Source organism: Dryobates pubescens, chromosome 33 (assembly GCF_014839835.1).
Source record: "Dryobates pubescens isolate bDryPub1 chromosome 33, bDryPub1.pri, whole genome shotgun sequence".
NCBI lineage: Eukaryota > Metazoa > Chordata > Aves > Piciformes > Picidae > Dryobates > Dryobates pubescens.
In genome coordinates, this window is record NC_071644.1 from 5,541,483 (window position 1) to 5,560,654 (window position 19,172).

At 43.2% G+C, this 19,172-nt stretch overlaps 1 protein-coding gene across 1 annotated transcript; it reads right to left on the bottom strand.

Moving 5' to 3' along the window:
* Window positions 1-2,431: 2,431 nt before the first annotated feature.
* Window positions 2,432-19,075, bottom strand: SLC25A33 (solute carrier family 25 member 33). The gene is made up of 7 exons (XM_054175778.1): window positions 18,988-19,075; window positions 11,387-11,566; window positions 7,807-7,884; window positions 6,307-6,407; window positions 5,299-5,365; window positions 3,755-4,038; window positions 2,432-3,085 (listed from the first exon to the last, which is right to left on the bottom strand). Exons 1-7 carry the CDS (start codon window positions 19,035-19,037, stop codon window positions 2,883-2,885), a joined length of 963 nt encoding a protein of 320 aa, XP_054031753.1. The 5' UTR covers window positions 19,038-19,075; the 3' UTR covers window positions 2,432-2,882.
* Window positions 19,076-19,172: the final 97 nt, after the last annotated feature.

Sequence of the window (19,172 nt, forward strand, 5' to 3'; positions counted from 1 at the left end):
TGTAATCCCAATTTAACTGTTAATTTATGAATGGGAACAAACTTGGTCCCGGTAAAGTTAATGGAAACTTTGTGGTCGCTTCATGTATGATCATTGTTTTATCACCTTTATAACAAGCTACAAAGAATCTAGTAATGAAGACTAAACCTGGAGAAAAAGTGCCCAGGAATTTCTAGCCAGTAGCAGATTTTCTTACCTTCCATGAAACTGACTTTCTGTGGAAATTGAAGAAGTGGCATGAATAGTGAGAAAAGCTTTTGGTTTTATTTTCACAGCCTGAGGAAGGTTGGTTATTTTAAAATTCAAATATCCCTTTGGGAAAAAAAACAAACAAACAAACCAGCAAACCTACTTTGAATTCTTCCTTTTGGTAATAGGCTTATCTCATGCTCATGACATGAATGGGATTGCTCACAGAGCATCACCTAAAAACATTAACTTTATACAGGCTTAAGGAATCAAAGGTTAATGAATTTTTAAAATGCTAGTTGAGAGAGGAAGGAAAGGAGTACATGATATTAATTCAGAAATTCTACCAGCTCCCAATATGCTTTATTAACTATCAAGACTAATTCTGTCAGGGTTGGTAGCACAGCCTAAAGAAGAAACCCAAATCCAGGAGAATTCTTGACTTTCAATTGGGTTTAGGCCAAACACAAATTTGTTTACCCTTCTCTCTTACCAACTCCTCAAAAGGGTTTGAGTTCCCTCCCCTTCTTCTCAAAAGATATCAGCAGTCTACATATTTGACTAGCATTTTAGAAGCAGGCTAGTGTACTCTAAGTACAGAAGAATACTAATTTCAGAAAGAAAATCTCAGAAAATGTTTTAAAGTAGCAGCAGAAGTGTCCCAGTTCTCAAAAATAGAAGCAGCACTGTGTGACAGTTTTGACTCCTGTAAAGACTAAAGCTTTTGCTGCTCCTCATCTCCGTAGAAAAAGCTATGCCAATTTTCACTCAACTGTTTCTCTTTTTAGCTCAGGGTAATGTGATAAGCTTTTTGCAGCAAGTCATCACAGAAAGCAGTTATTTTTGCAGTTTTGCCTCATAGTGAGCTATACACACACTGCACTATGCTCCTCCATCATCCTGATGTCAAACATGACCTCAGTCATCAGCTAGGTTCTAGCGAGGACAAACATGAAGGCTCGAATCCAGTTATCAAGCCATTCTATTTCTGCAACAAAATACTAGCCTGAAAACTTGACCTTGTAACAGACAGTCCTGCTCACTATCAGGCTGTTCCTTTATGCTCTGCATGATCCTTCTAAGTCCAAACAGCACCTCTGCTGTGTATGTATGGTCCTTGCAGTCAAAGCTGCCCATAAACACTTGTTTAAGCTCAAGAACTTAACACTTGTGCCAGTCATGAGAAGCTCATTGTTTGGTTCAACAGCAAGACTGAAGCTGGGCTCAAATGCTGCAGTGTCTGTCTCAGCTGCCAAAGCAAATGACACTCATGAAGAGGAGAGCACAGTATGGCCAAAGCAAACCACAAATCTGTGCATTTGAGTTCCAGAAGATTTCATCCTGCACTGCCAGTACTATTCATATACAATAACCCTAAGGTACTGCTGCAATACAGGTGGCAAAGAGACTACTAGAATTAAAAGCTCATCCTAGTATTTGTACGAGGTCTAGTTTCAGGAATGTGGGATATTTGACTCACAACTGAAAGGTAAGAACTGTATCATGACTGTTGAAGAATGGCCCTTTGGTATTACGTCTTTGACAGGGAAGATAAATATCTTACCTGTATGAAATGTGACAACTGTTCAACAGGCTGCACTATGCTGGCAAATCCTCCTTTCCTTCAGTAAGAAATCAAGTCATAACACAAACTGTTTACCACAGGCTGTGGATTTTTTTGGCACTGCTCTGCAAGGACATCAAATCAAGAGGAATGTGTTCCTGAGTAATGTACCATATCATAAAGCATTTACAGTTTTTAGCATTTGGGACCTATCTTATCCTCTCCCAACATCTAGCAGTTAAGCAGAAGGAAAATGTAACACGAAAAAGCCCCATGGGAACAAAAGGATGAGGAGCCCCACAGGTCAGGATGCACAGCCAAGTTACTGCATCCCATGGAATTTCTGCAGGGCAGCCGGGTCCAACCACTGACTGTCTTTAAACTGTCAATCCTTCACAAAAGCAAAGTCTAAAAGCAGAGTCATGACAGATCTGGTTACAGACACTAGGCCTAAGCATCTCTCCTAAATGCACAGAGTACTGTAATTAAACTTTTGCTAAAAGCCTCCCTTCAATCACATTCCAGCAATTTAGTGCTTTCTCCAAGAGATTCTGGGGGGCATATTTGGTAACATCAAAACAGAGAAACGTATTCTAAGACTGTCCTGCTTGCAACTCTCCAAGACGTTCACACAGCAGTGAATGATGGACCCTTGAATAAACCAGAACTCCCAAAGTTATTTGGGCATTGGGTTATTACAGTGCTAAAAAATAATATGACATCAATATAGTAGTAAGAAGACAAGTCTCACATTTCCAAACCAGTTCTTCTCCTGTTTTAATAGTTTTAATGAACATCAGTCCAAGAGATCAGTTGATAGGATGAGGTACATTCCTTGACCACATATGGCTGTGCTTAAGGAAAAGGACAAACATATACTTAAATTAAATAGTGTAATTTAATTTAGTAACAGTTTAATTATCATTAAGTTAAAAAAAAAAAAAGTTATAATTATTAACATTAATGACTCAAGACCTTTCAAAAAGCATGAATCCAAAAGGAAATATCCAGCAGGTGGTCACAGACTCATGTTTTTTCCATCATCACTGTCACCTGTATCAGTCTCTTATAGGACTATTTGTTCAAAGAATGAATTGGTCTACAGTCTGTAACAGAAGTGTTGGCTCTGCTACTTTGTGTGGTCTTCCAACAGATAGACAATTAACTCGTAGGTGGACAACACAATGGCTGTGTTTGGTATCTGCCGGATGAGCTGGGCAAAGAGTCCTCTATAGAAGGCAAGGTAGCCCTCTTCACGTGCCACCAGCCGTGCTGTCTGAATGAAAGCCTTGTACTTAGTGCCTTCTTCTCGCAGCCTTGTCCGTATCACCTCTGCAGGAAAGGAAAACAGAGCCCAAAGTTACCAAGGCTGAAACCTTCCCATGGAGAAAGGCACCGTTACAAGGTAAGAGTATGCAAACCCCAGAGACAGCAAAACCTTCCTGCACCAACTGCCTGCCAGGACTTTCAGCCATAGAATCCTGTACACATTGTCCTTCAGGCAAGAAGCAAAGTTAAAGATTCCCTTTCATGTGGAATAAATGGATCATTTGCTCATTCAAGCTACTACAGAACTAAATGCTTCATTGATGCTCAAATAATCAATATTGCTCTTTCTATATGACTATGATAACATTCACATCTGCCCAAAAGAGTAACACTGCTCAGCCCACAAGTGCTTCCCACCACTTAATCACAGACTCCCAAAGGTTGTGGGCACTCAGCTAGGTGAGGCTACTAATGAGAACAGAAGCATCAGGCATTCAGTTTCTTTTTGGTGTTTGTCGAGTAACTGTTAGACTAGGAAGCCCCAGTCACCAACTACATGGCTAACTAGGAATGGTGGGATCCTTCCTATGCCAAAGCATACGCATGTACCACAGTAACAGGCATTTGGCCATTCACACAGCTACAAATTTTACAGCCCTAAACCCCATCATTAGTCTTGGATTACAGACAACAACTGTTGTACTGCAGTCATAAATGGAAGAGTTAACATACCATGTGGATAAGCAATGCAAGAGGCACAGCCCTTGGAAACAGCAGCAGCAAACATCAGTCCGAAGAAGTTTGTCGAGTTTCTTTCAGTCCCATTAGGAGCAGAAGGGGGCAGCTGGACTTCTTTTAAATGTTTTTTTAAACTTTCATAAATAGCAAAGCAGATAATGGTCTCAGAAATCCCAGCATAGGAGGCAGTCAGGCCCCTATAGAAGCCGCGGATCCCTTCTGTCTGGTAAACATATCTAGCACACTGCAAAGCATTCATCGGTTTTGAACCCCTGACTCTAAAAAACAAAGAGAACAGAGCATATAATTAGCTCAGAAACAGAATATTAAAAATCCCTCATGGCTTCTAATAGCTCTTATAACCACAGAAATGGGTCTGTGCAAAGTTTTACTCCAAAATTCTCTTAGGAAAGCTGCACAGAGCAGGACTATCATGCCGAGAGTGCACATGTGGCTTTGATAACTCACCAATACATACTCAGAATGATTTTTCCATCTCAGGTTCTATCTGTCACAGTTCACACCAAAGCTTTAAAAGACAGTAAGTACTGAAGAGACACTGCTTTGTGTTCATTTCAAGCTAGTAATTAACTTAAACCCTTCTTCAGCAGGCCAGGAGACAGAGGTCTGCTACATGAGAAACGATCCTTCATTTTAAGAGGCAGCACTCAGTTCAAAGGTGCCACCCTGTGAAGTGCTGGAATTAAATCTTATAAATTATGTATAAGTTGTGGTGTCTTAAAGAATCCTTCTTATCTGACCTAACATGTCCTTGCAGGAAGGAATTTCCATTCTAAGCAGTCACATTATTAGCGGAGTCCATGATTGCTTTGATACCCATCAAGGGCTGTGAATCACTCAGCTAAAAGGTCTTACTGCCAAACTCCTCCTCTTGTCTTTGGGGATGGTTAACAGTAATACAATGCTGAAAGAGGCAGAAGAACACTAAACCTCTGCAACAGATTGCTATTGCCTTCAGAATGTTTTATAAAGCCGCACCCTTCCTGGCTGTGCACCAGTAACCTTAGTCTGCTGCAGTAACACATCTGTAACATCTAGGATCAGTACAAGTGAGGTCTACAAATAGGACACAATACAACCTCAAGGCCAGCCTCCAACAGGAGCTCTTCTCACCTTTCCATAGCCTCTCTTACTGCTGTATCAAAACATTTCAGTCCTTGATGTATTTACCCTCAACATCAACCCCTGAACTAGAGGGGGAAGCAAGAATCAGAGAAAAATAATACTATGCCAAATTTCTCTTAAGATTTACAGTGAAACCAGAAAGTGAACCTCACTCAGCACTCAAGGCAACTTCCACATCCTTCTCCAAACTGAAGTGGGACACATAGAACCTCAAGCTTTAGTCTGACCAGGCAGAAGCATAGTGACTTGAAAGGTGGAATTGAGACTCAGGAAGACAACTGGACAAGATCTATCAAAGTTCAAAGAGCCATGAGCAAACCCATGAAAGCTGAGTTTTCTGAGGCTCCCTTAACTACTCAATGCCATCCAATCTCCCTCAATCAGTTACTTACTTTCGTTCCAGTTGCATTCTGGTTTTCACCATCCATATAGGGTTCATCAGGGAATTTGTGATAAAGGCTGAAAAAAGAGAAAGGTAACCCTACCATACAGCTGAATCCAGGCCAGTGTATAGGCATGGCAAACATGGACTTGATACACTGTGCAGTGAGATAGTTCTAAGAAGCATATAGGTTTGTAGCTCTTAACTTCTCTTGTCAGAGAACCATCCTATGGTAAACTTCAGGAAACAATAACAAGGGCCTTGGAATTTCTTAAAGGATTCTTGTTTTCCACATCTGTTTTCCTATGTCCTTCATGTTCCTAAGGACTGCTGTAGACAAGGCACTTGACTTATGGACTGGGTTTTAAAAGACCAGATGAAAGGCAAGCCGTGGGGAGAACATGCAGCTCAGTCTTTTCCCCAAGGCTCTAGGTGGTGCCATTGAGCCACCTCATTAACAGAATCCAATTAATGGGTGGGTGTGGGAAAGATTAGTTTTAACGATCTCTCTGGTGACCGATGCCTGAACTAGGGGAGCTCATCTGCAGTATTTTTCCTACAAAACCAAACTGTTTTCCCCCATCCTGGTAGGATAAATCCAACATCCTAAACCAATCCTGGCTAAAACACTATCAGAAGTTTGCTGGTGCATTTTCCCCTCGCATTCTGAGACATTCACAGCATTGCAGTTGGAAAACACTTCACCCCAAATTAGCAAACAACAATCTAGAAAATGTTCAAAGTGTTGAACAGGGAAATACCTCTGTGGACCATTTAAGTCAGGAGCTAGCAAGTTCCAGTTTACTGGTGTTTACAACCTCAAACTAAGTGCACATCTTCACAATGCTCCACTTTCAGAATGTTTCATAGCAACAACAGCTTGGAATAAATACTTCCAACAAATTAAGGGGCATCTCAGAACCACAGATACCACTGCAGGTACTGCCAGCTCTCAGTGAGGGGCTGGACACTGGGGTATTGCTGCAGATCAAATTAAAACTGAATTACAAAAACCTACCTGCAGAACCTGCAGAACAAACGTGCACAATGTTGCTGTTGGGCACAAAAATGCCATTAAATTGCTCTTTGGCTCTAGAGTAGCAGGCAAAGTAGACAGCCCTGTGGGAAGGAGACAAAAAAGGAAGGGAAAAAAAAAAGAAGAAAAGGGATGTAATACACACAATGTCAAATTAGACACATTAGTAGTATTCTCCTTGCCCTCCAAAAAACAAAGCTTTCACTCCAAAGTGGCCTCCTCATGACTATTTCATCTCCAGGTACACAGAGTTGAGCTGTTTTTTTCCTCCCTTTATGCTACAGTGCCACAATTTGACTTGACATGCACAAGGTAGAGTATCTAACTTTCACAGCCAACATGATCTTGCAGACAAAGCTAGTTAGACTGGGTACCTCCATCAGCTCTGGCACTAAGCCCACTGTCCCTATCTCACTTGCAGCCTATGCTTTCTGTGTATTTGTTCAGCACTGTAACTGCATGAGTAGCACCTCACGCTTTAAACACTTAATCCTGGACTGAAATGAAGAAGTTATAAACACCTCAAATTCCTACATAATGCATAAGAACAGAGGAAGCTCGGCTAACAGTCGGTGTGGTAAGAGGCTCTCCGAACCAAGCACGTTCAGATCACAGCTCCATGATGTGAACTGCTGGAAAAGTGGCTACACTTTGAGATTTTGCACTCTTATGGAGGAACATGGTGGAACATGAAAGAGAGCTTGAGTGAGTTGCAGGCAACCTTGGATTCAGATCTCTGCTGCAGAGATTGCCTGCACAAAAAGAGGATTCCCCACTTCCGGGGGGGACACCCTATCTACCAGGCAAGAGGCCAGTGTCAGGCAGAGAACATCTGCCAATTTCCCAACTGCTAACAAGTTTTAACATTCACTAGGCACAAAGATCTTCAGCCCTGCCAAGAGGACAGTCACAGGTACATGCAGAAACCATTTAGGTGCCTGGACTTCCAAGTACAAACAAAATTTGTGGCTATTTTTGTTGCTGCTGTTTACAAACAAAAATGAACGTCCAGGATTACGTGGCAGCAAAGCTATTCCTTCCTTCTCAGCTGCAGTTATTTGTGTGCAGAATTCAGGGCATCAAGGACCAGCTAGATACTCCTCTACACCTAGCTCCTACTCATTGGTTTGCAAGCACTTCAGTATTCACAGGGAAGCAGCAGATCATATTAGAAAAATGCAAATATTAATCCTACAGATTCTTCTGCACTGCTTTCTCTTGTTTTCTCAGGCACATGGTAAGCAGCTCTTGAACTGACTTGGAATTTAAGTGCCTTATTTAATCTGCACCTTCTCAGTGTCATACAAGTGTAAAGCAGAGTTTTAGAGGCGTTTTTTGGTATGTAAACTCTGCAGCACACATGCACAAAGCTCAGTTTACAGAGGGCATAACTTCATGACCTAGTATTTTGAATCATGAATGCACTGCAGCATTGGGGTTGCTACCTTAAATGTGTATTTTAGCAATAGTTTAACTATTTACCTTGATGGTGCAACTCCAACCAAGTTTGGACCCAGCCCCCGAAAGAGTGACCTTGGTCCTTCTTTTTCCAGAATTGACCTTAAAAACAAAGAGGTCAGGGGGAAAAATACAGTACTGGGGTTAAGAGCTACATTTCTTTGTCAGACAGCCAAAATAACTGTACAAAACCAATGAGTACTAGCTGTGAAGTTGTTAAGCTTTCAAGCCACATAACATAGTTGAAAATCAGAATTACACATGACTGAACACAAGCTACTACTCCTTAAAACTTCAGGGCACTACAGCGTGTCAGATGACACAAGGCTCCAATTTCCATTCTTTGAAAGCTGTCAGGAATTGAAGGTTCATGGAGAACTCAGTGACACGTGACTCTGATGAACAAAGACATCTTCTGGCATCCCTTGTATCTAAGCAATTAAGGAGGTTGCTTCCTGTGTGGAAACCTGTAAAAAGAAATCCTTTTCCTTTTCACAGTTACCTAGTGCTGTGGGTTTTCCCCAGAGTGAAAGCTGAATGTGGCAAGTGTGCTACAAGCTGTCTCTGCAGGAGGTTCAGGGATATCTGGTCTTGAGGGCATTCAGAAGAGTTCACATCATCTTTCCCAAGTGAACTCCAGCTATGGGGTACTGCTGCAAGTCCCTGTCAGGACTGGACTCCACGCTCAGGCCTAAAGCAAGAAGATCACCAAACGATGCTTTCTGCAGTCACTACAGCCCAGGTTTCCAAAGCCATTTCCAACCATTCTCTTCACACCTTAGAAGGCATGCTGGGCTAGGACTTCTCTGAAGATAAACTGTTTGGACAGCTTCTCCAGCAGCTGCCAAGCTCTGTACAACACCTTGCTGAAGTGCCTCATTAAAAAAGACTTATCTTACAAATTGCTTGCACTAACAGCATGATGTATTTACAAGAACTAAACCAACTGCCAAACACCAGCCAAGTGTTTACCAGCAAAAGCCACCTTCAGTCCAGTAAACACTAACATTTCATTGCACAATCTGCTAGAGAGCAGCCCTCTGAACTGAACTCACCATGTGAAAACTCCAGATCACACTGGGCTCCCAGGGGCAGCTCACACACACCTGCTAGAACTGCCAGTCTTCAGAATCTGTTTTCTAGATCATTAGTCCTGTTGAGAATGTTCCTCACAGATTCCAAACCCAAGCTTATTAGACAGAAGATGATCTAGGAGGTTCTGAAACACTTTCTCTGCAGCAGAGCTGAACTTTCTGTGTAAACTCCATGGATGGGTTGTCTCCAAGGAGACAGATTCACCAGCTACTTGTTCTTTGTCACTTAACAGTCACGACTGCAGATTCCAGCTGGGGTGACTCATCAGACTCTTAAATGGATTAGACAAAAACAGCCTGTCCTTCTGGAATGCTTCCTATTCAGCAGCAGGCCTAACCTGCCCTCCTCAGTACCTGCTTTCTCTCTATTTCCAGCAGTTAATGGGCTTTCGTACTCAACACCTTTAACTCTTGCAGAGCAGTTTTATATGCGTAGCTCTAATGGCTGCTGCTTCTTCAGCCACCCCAAAGCAGAAGAGGCAAATCACATCCAGTTTGGCAAGGCATGCATGTCCAGGACTGAGAAAGGGACTGAAGAGTAAAAGCAAGACACCTAAGTTCAATTCTTTCTTCATCCATTTATATTTTATCAGAAAGGTCTTAACAGCACTAACTGTTCTCTCTAGATGCTGCTTGCAAGAGAATGACAGCATAAATATTTTGCTCTCACTTCTCAAGACTCTAAAATAAGCAAGTCAAAACCTTGGTGATACATGCAGCTGAGCAATTCCCAAAGTGAAATGAAATGAAACTCATACTCACCAATTTAACAAGCTTCAGAAAGCTATGAAATGATCGAGCCAATTTTAAACTACTTCCTCTCTCCCTAAAAACAAAAGGTAACCCCAGAAAAAGATGGGCCATGAGGATGCCTTGTGCATTGAAGTTTTCACTTCCTTTAGCTTCACCTGCCTGAAGCCCAATGATGCAAGGTGAAAAGACAGCAAGGGAAAGAAGATTAAATCATAGGCAACTGGCACTGCCTCCCATTCTCAGTCACGAATTGCTCTAGACTCACCTCTGAGTAGACAAAGAAATGTCTGGCAGGGGAAAGCAGCACTGTTTACAATAGAGAAACTCAGGTCCCAGAATGACTCTAACCAGATAGCTCTGCAGAGAATTTGAATTAGCACTGTACTGTTATATAACTGTGCAGCTTCTCCCCAGGCAAACTGCCAAGCCTGTTGGCCTTACATAAAACCATTCAACTTGCTTTGCTGGTTGTTATTTTCTTTGGCATTTCTGCTACCTGCTCTAAACAGAACTTTTCTGCATCCCCCTGGGCTGCCCAATGATCCAAATCAACTCAATCCATTTGCATGAGGTCGGAACCATAAGATGTGAAATACAGAAGAGGTCTGGACTTCAGAGTTGCTGGTAAGATTATTTAGCAGTGGTAATCCAGATGATTTCCCATGTCCTCTTCTTTATGAAAGCACATCTGGAAAAGGAACAGCTGGAGCATCAACTGAAGGCTTTCATCAGAGCTCAGAAATAATACAGGTGTAGATAGGCTTGATGCATGGTAATAATTGGCAAAGGCAACATCTAATAGCGAAGAGAGGAGAGCTCATTAAGTCAGCTACAGCTGAGGAAAAGACAAAACCTTCCAAGCCCTCATTAGATATCTCAGTGATATTGCTTTTGCAAAAAGTACATGAGTGCAGACAAAGATAACTTAAAATAGATGGAAGTAGATAATTCTAGAAGTCATATGGTCCAGACTCATGCTCAAAGCAGGGCCAGCTTCAAAGACAGATGAGGGGCAAGTGCAGAGAGTCAGAAACCTCGTTAAAATGCTGGTCTGTTGAGGTGAAGTCTACAGGCTGTCACTTACATGTGATGCTCCAAAGAGAGAGCACTTCAAGAGAACTAAACTGCCCTCCCTCAAACAGGGAAAGAGCACAGGCAGCAAGAGGTATCTCTGCTTGCTTCTCAAACAAACTGGGAATGGCTCCAGGAAAAAGAAAGAGTGGACATGGCATTTTCAGTCCTTCAATCATTTGCCAGGACTTGGCCCCAGCTAGGAAGGATTCCCTGTTGCAGTGCTCAAAGGAGACAGTAAACGTGACTATTCCCAACAGAAGGCAAAGATGACACTTCTCAGTGTGGACAAAGTGCCTGTGATAGCTCCCACAAGCTAAGGCCTATCAGGAGTTTACTCTGTAAATGCAATCCTGTGCATTGATCCCTAGGCAGTCAGAACTACCAAAAAGCCTAAATGTGAGAAGGCAATTTAACACCTCCAGACACTCACTCAAATCAATTCCCTTGGGGAAGTTTCTAAGTGGTGGAAACACATTTCTGTGGAAGTGCAAAGGAACACTCAAGAGTCCTGAATATCTAGAAGAAGAGGTTTTAGAACTCCTTTAGCTTTTAGAAGAAGAGTTTATCTTTCTACTGGTGAAGGCAGAAGCCAAATAACATGGATCCTTCCAGTGCAAGTCTAGAGGAACTGAAAGTCAAATCACTGATGTCAGGCAACACCAAATGTCAAGAGGAGTACTCACTTGAGAACACTGAAGAGCCCAGGTGACACAGACGTTGGCCTGACCATTCCTTCACCACTGATGGTCCCCAGCTGGACCTGTGGGTAGTAGACAGTCCGGAAGGCTAGCTTTGAAGACTGGAGCCTGGTCTTTATTACCTCCAAGGGACAGGTGAAGATGGCACCAACTGTTCCTCCGCACCTGTGAAATACAGTTCGAACAGAAGACAGGGTCAGGAAAACAGAGCTGCAGAGATGTGTCACATCACAGCACGGTGTAAAATACAGCCAGAAGAACTGTCTCTACTTGCTCCACGTTGTGCACAAATTCTTAGGAAGCAGGGCAGTTTGGGCAGTAGGCAATGAAGACTGGTCCCAAGCCCTGGGAGAGAGAAGGTCGAGAAACTGTTACAATGATGAGCTTGGTAAGCACCAAGACGATACCCAGCACTAACAAAAAAGTCCCTGACTGATCCCTGCTGGTCCCATGCTCTGCCAGGACTTGGAATTCTGCCTATGAAAACTTCAGAGGCATCCATGTTTCAGAGGTTGTTGTCTTCAAACAGACATACCCTCGGATGGATTTTTCCTATGGGAAGCAGGAAGCTGGCAGATGAGACCAAGTCCCTGGGGATTAGGACACCACAGATTTAAACAATATAATTCTTCCCCATTTTAGTCCTTATGATTAAAGCAGCTGCCTACACAAGTAACAAATATCAAAACTACACTAAGTGAAGTCATCTGAAAAACAACAGATACTACCTTTTGGGAAGGAATGGAGAGGAGAAAGCTGCAAGGATGAGAGGGAGGGTGGGAAAACTAATAGAACAGAGAGGCAGAACAGAATTCCCATACTCTGGCAACAATACAAAGATCCCCCTGTGTGTGCATACACATATAGAAAGAAGAAATAAATGATCCTGTAATAGGCATATACCAATCTTAATACAGACAGACTGTGCCTCAGAAAAGGCACACTGGGGACAAGAATAAAAGGTGTATGAGTCATAGAATCAATAAGGTTGGAAGAGACCTCAAAGATCATCAAGTCCAACCTGTCACCCAAGACCTCATGACTACTAAACCATGGCACCAAGTGCCACATCCAATCCCCTCTTGAACACCTCCAGGGATGGGGACTCCACCACCTCCCTGGGCAGCACATTCCAATGGCTAACAACTCCCTCTGTGAAAAACTTTCTCCTCACCTCAAGACTAAACTTCCCCTGGCACAGCTTGAGACTATGTCCTCTTGTTCTGGTGCTGGTTGCTTGGGTGAAGAGATCAAGCCCCTCCTGGCTACAACTTCCCTTCAGGTAGTTGTAGAGAGCAATAAGGTCTCCCCTGAGCCTCCTCTTCTCCAGGCTAAACAGTCCTACTGTCCATTTTAATCAGTGATCAGGAAAGTGACTGGTCAAACTCTGTCTCTGCTGCAGTTCCCCTTCGGTAATTGAAGGTCTCTTCTGCCAGCCTTCACAATTAAGCATACTGGTAAGGGTGGCTAAAAGGTAATATATCTATATTTAATTAATCAGACACATTGGGAGATAGGCTTAGATGCAACTAAAGATTTCAAGGTTATTTCCAAGGGTTTTTACTACAACTGAACCTACTGATTAGGAGCTATATTCTTTGTTTACACAAAGCTCAAAGCATGTGATTCCTTCAAAAGCCTGTATGTGATTTTCCTTAGAAACACCAGGAGTAAAGAACTCTCCCTGATGTTAACATGAAATTGTTAACTTTAGTTGTTTTCCCTGGACAGGAAATGAATTAAAAAAATTAGTAATAATCCTAGCCTTTGCCTTGCACATAAAAAAATCTCAAACACATTTCTTGCTGGAGTCACAAGATCTTTGCATGCACTAATTTGGGAACAGAGATCCACAAAAGGACCTTAATAAAGGTAGTAGTGCCTATTTCCTAAAGCCTCATCTGTACATGGACTATTTTACTAGAAGAATCTTTGTTTAAACACAAGGAAAAGGGCAACTAAAGAACAGCAGAAATGTCCAAGCTGTAGATACACACTAGTTTATAAATGCTTTATGCAGTACAGCTTATCTTGCTTGCTGAAAGATTATGTCTCCTATCAAACAGCAACCTTTCCTCACCAAAGCCCTGAAGTCCCAGTGCTGGCATCAGCAGCCTGGCCACCCTGCCTGTGCAACCACAAAAATTAAGGTTCTTTGTAAGGTTCAGGACATCCCAGACCACATGGCTGGGGAACACAACTTCCTCACTGCATTTCTGCAAGATTCTGTTCAAGTACATGCTCCCAAGCACCATGCCTTTCAGATCTAGATGCATCCAAGAGAAGCAGCTGTGTTTTCACTGAATCTGGCAATATGCTGTAACAGCATGCTTCAATATTTTCTCCTCTAGGTTCTTGCTGCTTCATCTTGCCTGCTGAAAGGGGCAAAAACTAAACTAGAGACAAGCCATATATCCAAAGTGACAGCACAAGAAAGAGCTTTGCCTTCATCCCTTTAAACCTCCTTACGCTTTGACTGTTCAGCAAAGCCACAAAATTATTCATGGAACTAGATAGATAACAGCTGAAACTGTGTCACTTGGCTCAAATATGAGTGTTCACAGAGACCTTATCAGGCTTCTGATTATTTTGTGTACTGGACAACAGCCTTCTCTTGTGTCAATACTAGTCTGGAGGACATTGCTCTGGTTGAACCTTCTCTGTTTTGTCAGCTGTATCTCACATAGCTCACATTTCTCTGAAATGAGATCTTGAGGGGGAAAAAGAAAAAAGATGACAGAAATGGGTTCTCCAGCAAAAACTTTCCTTTTCCCACATCTCACACTTGTAACTCTGAGCAGGAACTCTCAAGGATCTCACAGATCCCCACTGCCACCTCTCCTACTGTGTGTATCTAATACAGACATGAGTATGCATAATCAACACTTGACTAATCAACATACTCAAGAGAAATTGTAAGTCTGTGGGAACTGAATGAAGAGAATTTGATTGCCTTAATTCCCAATTCATTTATCTACCAGCGTTCCACTGCTGTGTACTCTGTCTTCACCCATTTATTTCACATTTATGAACATTAAAACAATATTTCCACAGCAACAACTCAAACTCGGAACAATGAAACTCCATTTGCTGTTTCTGATCTAGCAGCTGCTCAGTTCAGAGTCACATCCTGACATTCAATTTTTCAGCCCCTCTGGCTGATTCCCTCCTGCATCATCTGTGTTCTTGCTTTCCTAGCCCACTCCTTGCCTTTCAACCTTTTAAATCTGATCATCCAGTTAATTAATGCAGCCTTCAATGCTGAAGCACTTCTGCTAATGCACCTATAATCCTGCTATTCAACACAGAGTTAATACCTGCATCAGCAGTTTTAACAGCTCAGAGTTTCTGTTGTCAGTGTGGCATTTAACTAAACCTGCATTATCTAACAGCAATTGTCAGAATGTCAACAGGGTGTGGACATTATGTCCCAAATAAAAACACACAGCAGATAGTTCAAGTAAGGACTTTGATGTATTGGGCAGGTTTTTGCAGAGGAGCTGATTTTCCTCCACATGGGAATTCTATGCACGCTGGTGTTCTGTTCCCTAGAAAGGCAGCTGAAAAATAACATGCTGTGCAGGAAAGAGACACTTTGTATTCCTCAAGCGTTCCAGTGCCTGCTTCTGGGAAGAAAGGAGCAACAACCAGCTTTGCTCAGCTGTATCAACAGCCCCGAAAGATTCATGGATATGCAGGCAGACAAATTTCCTTTGACAAAAAATCTTATGCTGCAATCAAGGCAAAACCTCCAAGCCTTCAGAGTGGTTTGAGTCAGGGCTTCTTTTTTCTGCCAGATCAATGCAGAATTTACAGTTTCAGAGATGCAACGCAGTGTTTACTGCAAAAATCCCAAAGCAATGTCTAAACCTGTTCTTAGTCACAAGATACAAACGTCCCTAGAAACAAAACACTCTGGCAGAGTCTCTTCACCAGGTCACATGGCAAGCAGACAACAAGATGTTCCCAGCGCTGCAGGTAACACGGATGCAAGAATCTCTTCAACGTGCGACACCCAACAATCTGTCACCTCTGGTCTGTCACTTACTGCCAGAAAAAGTGTTTGTACTTCAGCCTTACCTGATGGGCCAGGCACGTGTTGCTCTTACAGCAGCAAAAGCCAGACCTCTGTGATATCTTGGTGTGAGAATATGAAACTGGGCTGTGTGTTTGTGGAGATTTGTAACACACCATTCAGTAACAGCTGCAGAAAAAGGGCTTACTTCCATAAGAAGAAAACAGTTTATAAGGCATGCCAAGGATGCAAAGCTCAACATCCAGTTTTTCTCTTGCTGCCAGTTTCTATCTTTACCAACTCCACCCCCAACACACCAAGGACTTGCATTTGAAATGAACTCTCAGCACCCGCTAGCACAATTGATAGAGATGCCAAGAATCTTAATTAAGAGTGGGGCTTACTTCATCTGTCCTAGATTTAATCACTGAGCTATATTCTTAACACTTTGCTTTGCCAGACTGGTGAAGGGCACTGCAACCTCCAAATAAATTTCTTAGGAAATGTCTGTAGTAAACAGTATTACTCCATCTGGAAAGACAGCATGGAGTAACCTCTGCTGCAGCCTAGTCCAGTTTTTCCCAAACAAAACAAACAACAACTGCCCTGACCAGCAGGGAAGCAGGAACCAGGACTTGTAAACATGCTCACAGCTGTTGTACAACTCAGGCCTCATTCTCTTTGCTTCTACTGAAAATCTTCCTTGCTCTCAGAGTCATCCTCCCATCAAAATGCCAAGACCCTTTGGTTTGCTGTTACTACTGAAACCTTAAAAGGGACTAACAGAAACAAAAGGAATCCAAAGAGTCAGTCTGTAATAAATCAGCTAATAGGAAGCCATCTCTTTCAACAACTGCAAAACACTTTCTAATACTTGAGTGCAGGTGATCACTCAGTCTCTGAAGCTGGCCTGCCATCTCTGTGCATGCATAAGGATGCTGTATAACACCTTAAGCTGGCACCAGAGCTCATCATCACCTTCACAGGAACCCTTCATACACCAATAATGTCTCTATCAAAATCGTTTCAAGTGAATGGGCTGCTCCTTGCTTTGTCTGAAAAACACACTTTAACTGAACAAAGGTTAGCATCTCCTACAACTTTAGAGTATCCTGAACTTCCAATTGGAGTTTGTTCTGCTGGAGGGGTAGTTTGATCCAAGTTCTTGGTTCTGGCAAGCAGCTGTGTCACATACATTACAATGGAGTTCTCTGAAAGTGCAAAGGTATTTGCAGGTCTGAGGAAGGATCTCAGCAGAGACTATTACTCAAAAGCTAACACACTAGCAACGATTTCTATTTCCTTCAATAATGTAATAGATGTAGTACAATACTATCCCAGCTGAGCTCCATCAGATTCCATGGAGCAGGCATCCTCTACCACTACTACTGCCAATAATCAAAATGCACAAGGCAGACACAGCACAAAGCCTTTTATCTGCTATGATTTAGATTTCCAGGTTGACTAACAGCTGGCTGGTCCAGCATCCCTCTGAATACATCGTGTGTTCCCTACTACATTTCTTACATGTTGAGAAAGGTGCTTTGATAGCTTGGGCAAGTACAAAACTAACATTCAAACCCCAGCAAGCCCTAAGAAGTCTGCATTTCTCCCTCGAAAAGAAGAGACAAGAGCATTAGTAGGTATGTTCACACACAGCACATGGAAGTTTAAGGCTTGAAGAAGACACCACTCTGAAATGAAGTGCTTGGATGGTGGGTGAGTGTGTGGTGGACCAAACAATTTAGCATTGCCTGGTGCACCAGACAGCTAAATTTGCTGTCTCGCTTTCCTTTCTGTAACATCACAGCAAGACAAAGGATGGTACAATTTGTGTGTTTTATAAAGAACAAGAAATGCAGAACAAAACCCAGGTCCAGCAATGAACATTTAAAGGCATGCCCTACAAGACCCTCTCTTTCCTCTGTGCTGTATTTTCATCACTGTTTTGGAAATAGATCAATCTTACTATACCAGAGTAGTCAGGACTCCATTCTTTCCAGACAGGACACAGTGACTTCTAGGTCAGCAGCAAAAAATGTTTATTAGGATCCTCAGGGAGGGCAGAGGGTACATTAAGAAGGGAAGGAAGACACTGATCATCCAGCACTAGGTTAAAACACTGATGACTTAAAAATTCCTGTTTATTTATAGTCTGATGAGTTACTTGAGGACACCTGGAGTTCTGGGGAGAGGCTGTGACTATCCACGTAAGTTGCATCTGTACATTCAGGTCCAGTTTCAGTCACATGCTCCAGGTACTGCTCTGATGCAAGCAGAGGAGGCAGGGGAAAGAGAGGACTTAAACCAACACACAATAGCCAAGCCAGCAGAAGAGGGGTTTGTTTGGTTTAATATTATATTAAATGAATCTACTTCTCCAGGGACATGTCAGAGGACACTGAAGTCTCCTGTTTAGCAACAGTAGAAACAATAGTCTGCTATTAAACAGATTTAAACCAACAACAGATGGCTTCCTAACTACTGCCAGCTGACAAGCACTACAGAATATTCTACTACTTAGACAGTTTAAGCCAATAAAAAGAGATTAAATAAAACAAGGTTTCTCGTAAGAGCAGAAGTGCATACAGCAGCACTAACTGTATAATAGATGATTTCTTTTAAAATATGTTTATTTTACACCATAAAATGGTCTTACTGGACTGCTACTTAAAATTGCTATAAGAAGTTAATTAAGAAGGCTTTCAGGGAGGGTTTGGGGGCTGGAGTGGGTGATATTGTTACTGGAAAATGTTAACACATGGAAAACCAAGAATGTTAAAACCCCTTGCAAGAACTTAACGATCTGGCATGGCAGGTCACTTACTCAGAAGTACCAGGGCCTTCTCTTGCCCCCCAATTCCTTCCTCCATTTTGCAGTACTTGCTTGCCAGTGTAATTATATGGATCAGGCAGTTACACAACACCTGCTATTTAGAGCTATTGTCACCTACGCAGAGCTTACTCAAGTATTGTGCAAATATGTCCTTTTTACAAAATCAATCGAAATCCATAAACACCCATAAGCTTACTGGCTGGACAACGCTTTTTGGATGACATCCCTCAGTTACAGCTTGCTGAGCAGTAACCACATGGGAGAGCTGGAGTTAACGTGTTTCATTTAACAGGGATGGATGCCACAGCCTCTGTAAGATGTGGAAATTATATATAGCTAAATGTCACAGCAGCCCAGCTAGCTGACCTCAAGTCACACCATGATCGTTTCAGACCCTTCCTGCTCAGCCTGCTGGGGATGTATTTGCTAAATCCGGCAGCACCACTCGTCTCGTCTCCGGTGCACAGTCAGGGACAGCAGCCTGCCACCGGAGCGGGTGGCCAGAGGGCACGCAGGTTTGCGAGAGAGGCGGTGGAAAAGACGGGGCTTGTGCTCGGGGCCCACCGCCCGTTTCCCCGCTGCCAACCGGCCGCAGCGGGGGGAAGGCCGCCGCCAGCCCACCCCTCGCCCGCGGCAGCAGCCGGGCACCCCGACAGGCACCGCCGCGTCCCTCTCCGCTGGGCCTCTCCCGGCGGCCGTCGCCCCGCACCCGGCCCTGCCCTTGGCCGCACTCACCCCCCGGCGAAGAGGTGCAGCAGCGTGTTCTCCTGCGGGCCGCCCGCCATGGCGCTGCTGCTGCCGCCGGCTCGGGCTGCGGCTAGACGCGGAGCTCGGCTGCGCTTCGCCAGCGGCAGCAGCGGGCGGAGCCTGCGCCGCGGCGCGCACGTGACGCCAGCGTGCCGCGCGTGACGTCACAGCAG

Coding starts and splice junctions, on each gene's coding strand:
- SLC25A33 (XM_054175778.1), bottom strand. CDS start 19,037: ATGGCGGGCGGCCCGCAGGAGAACACGCTGCTGCACCTCTTCGCCGGG. Junction 7,885..11,386: donor GGGCTCTTCAGTGTTCTCAA/GTGAGTACTCCT, acceptor TTTGTTTTTAAG/GTCAATTCTGGAAAAAGAAG. Junction 6,408..7,806: donor GTTGGAGTTGCACCATCAAG/GTAAATAGTTAA, acceptor TCCTTCCCACAG/GGCTGTCTACTTTGCCTGCT.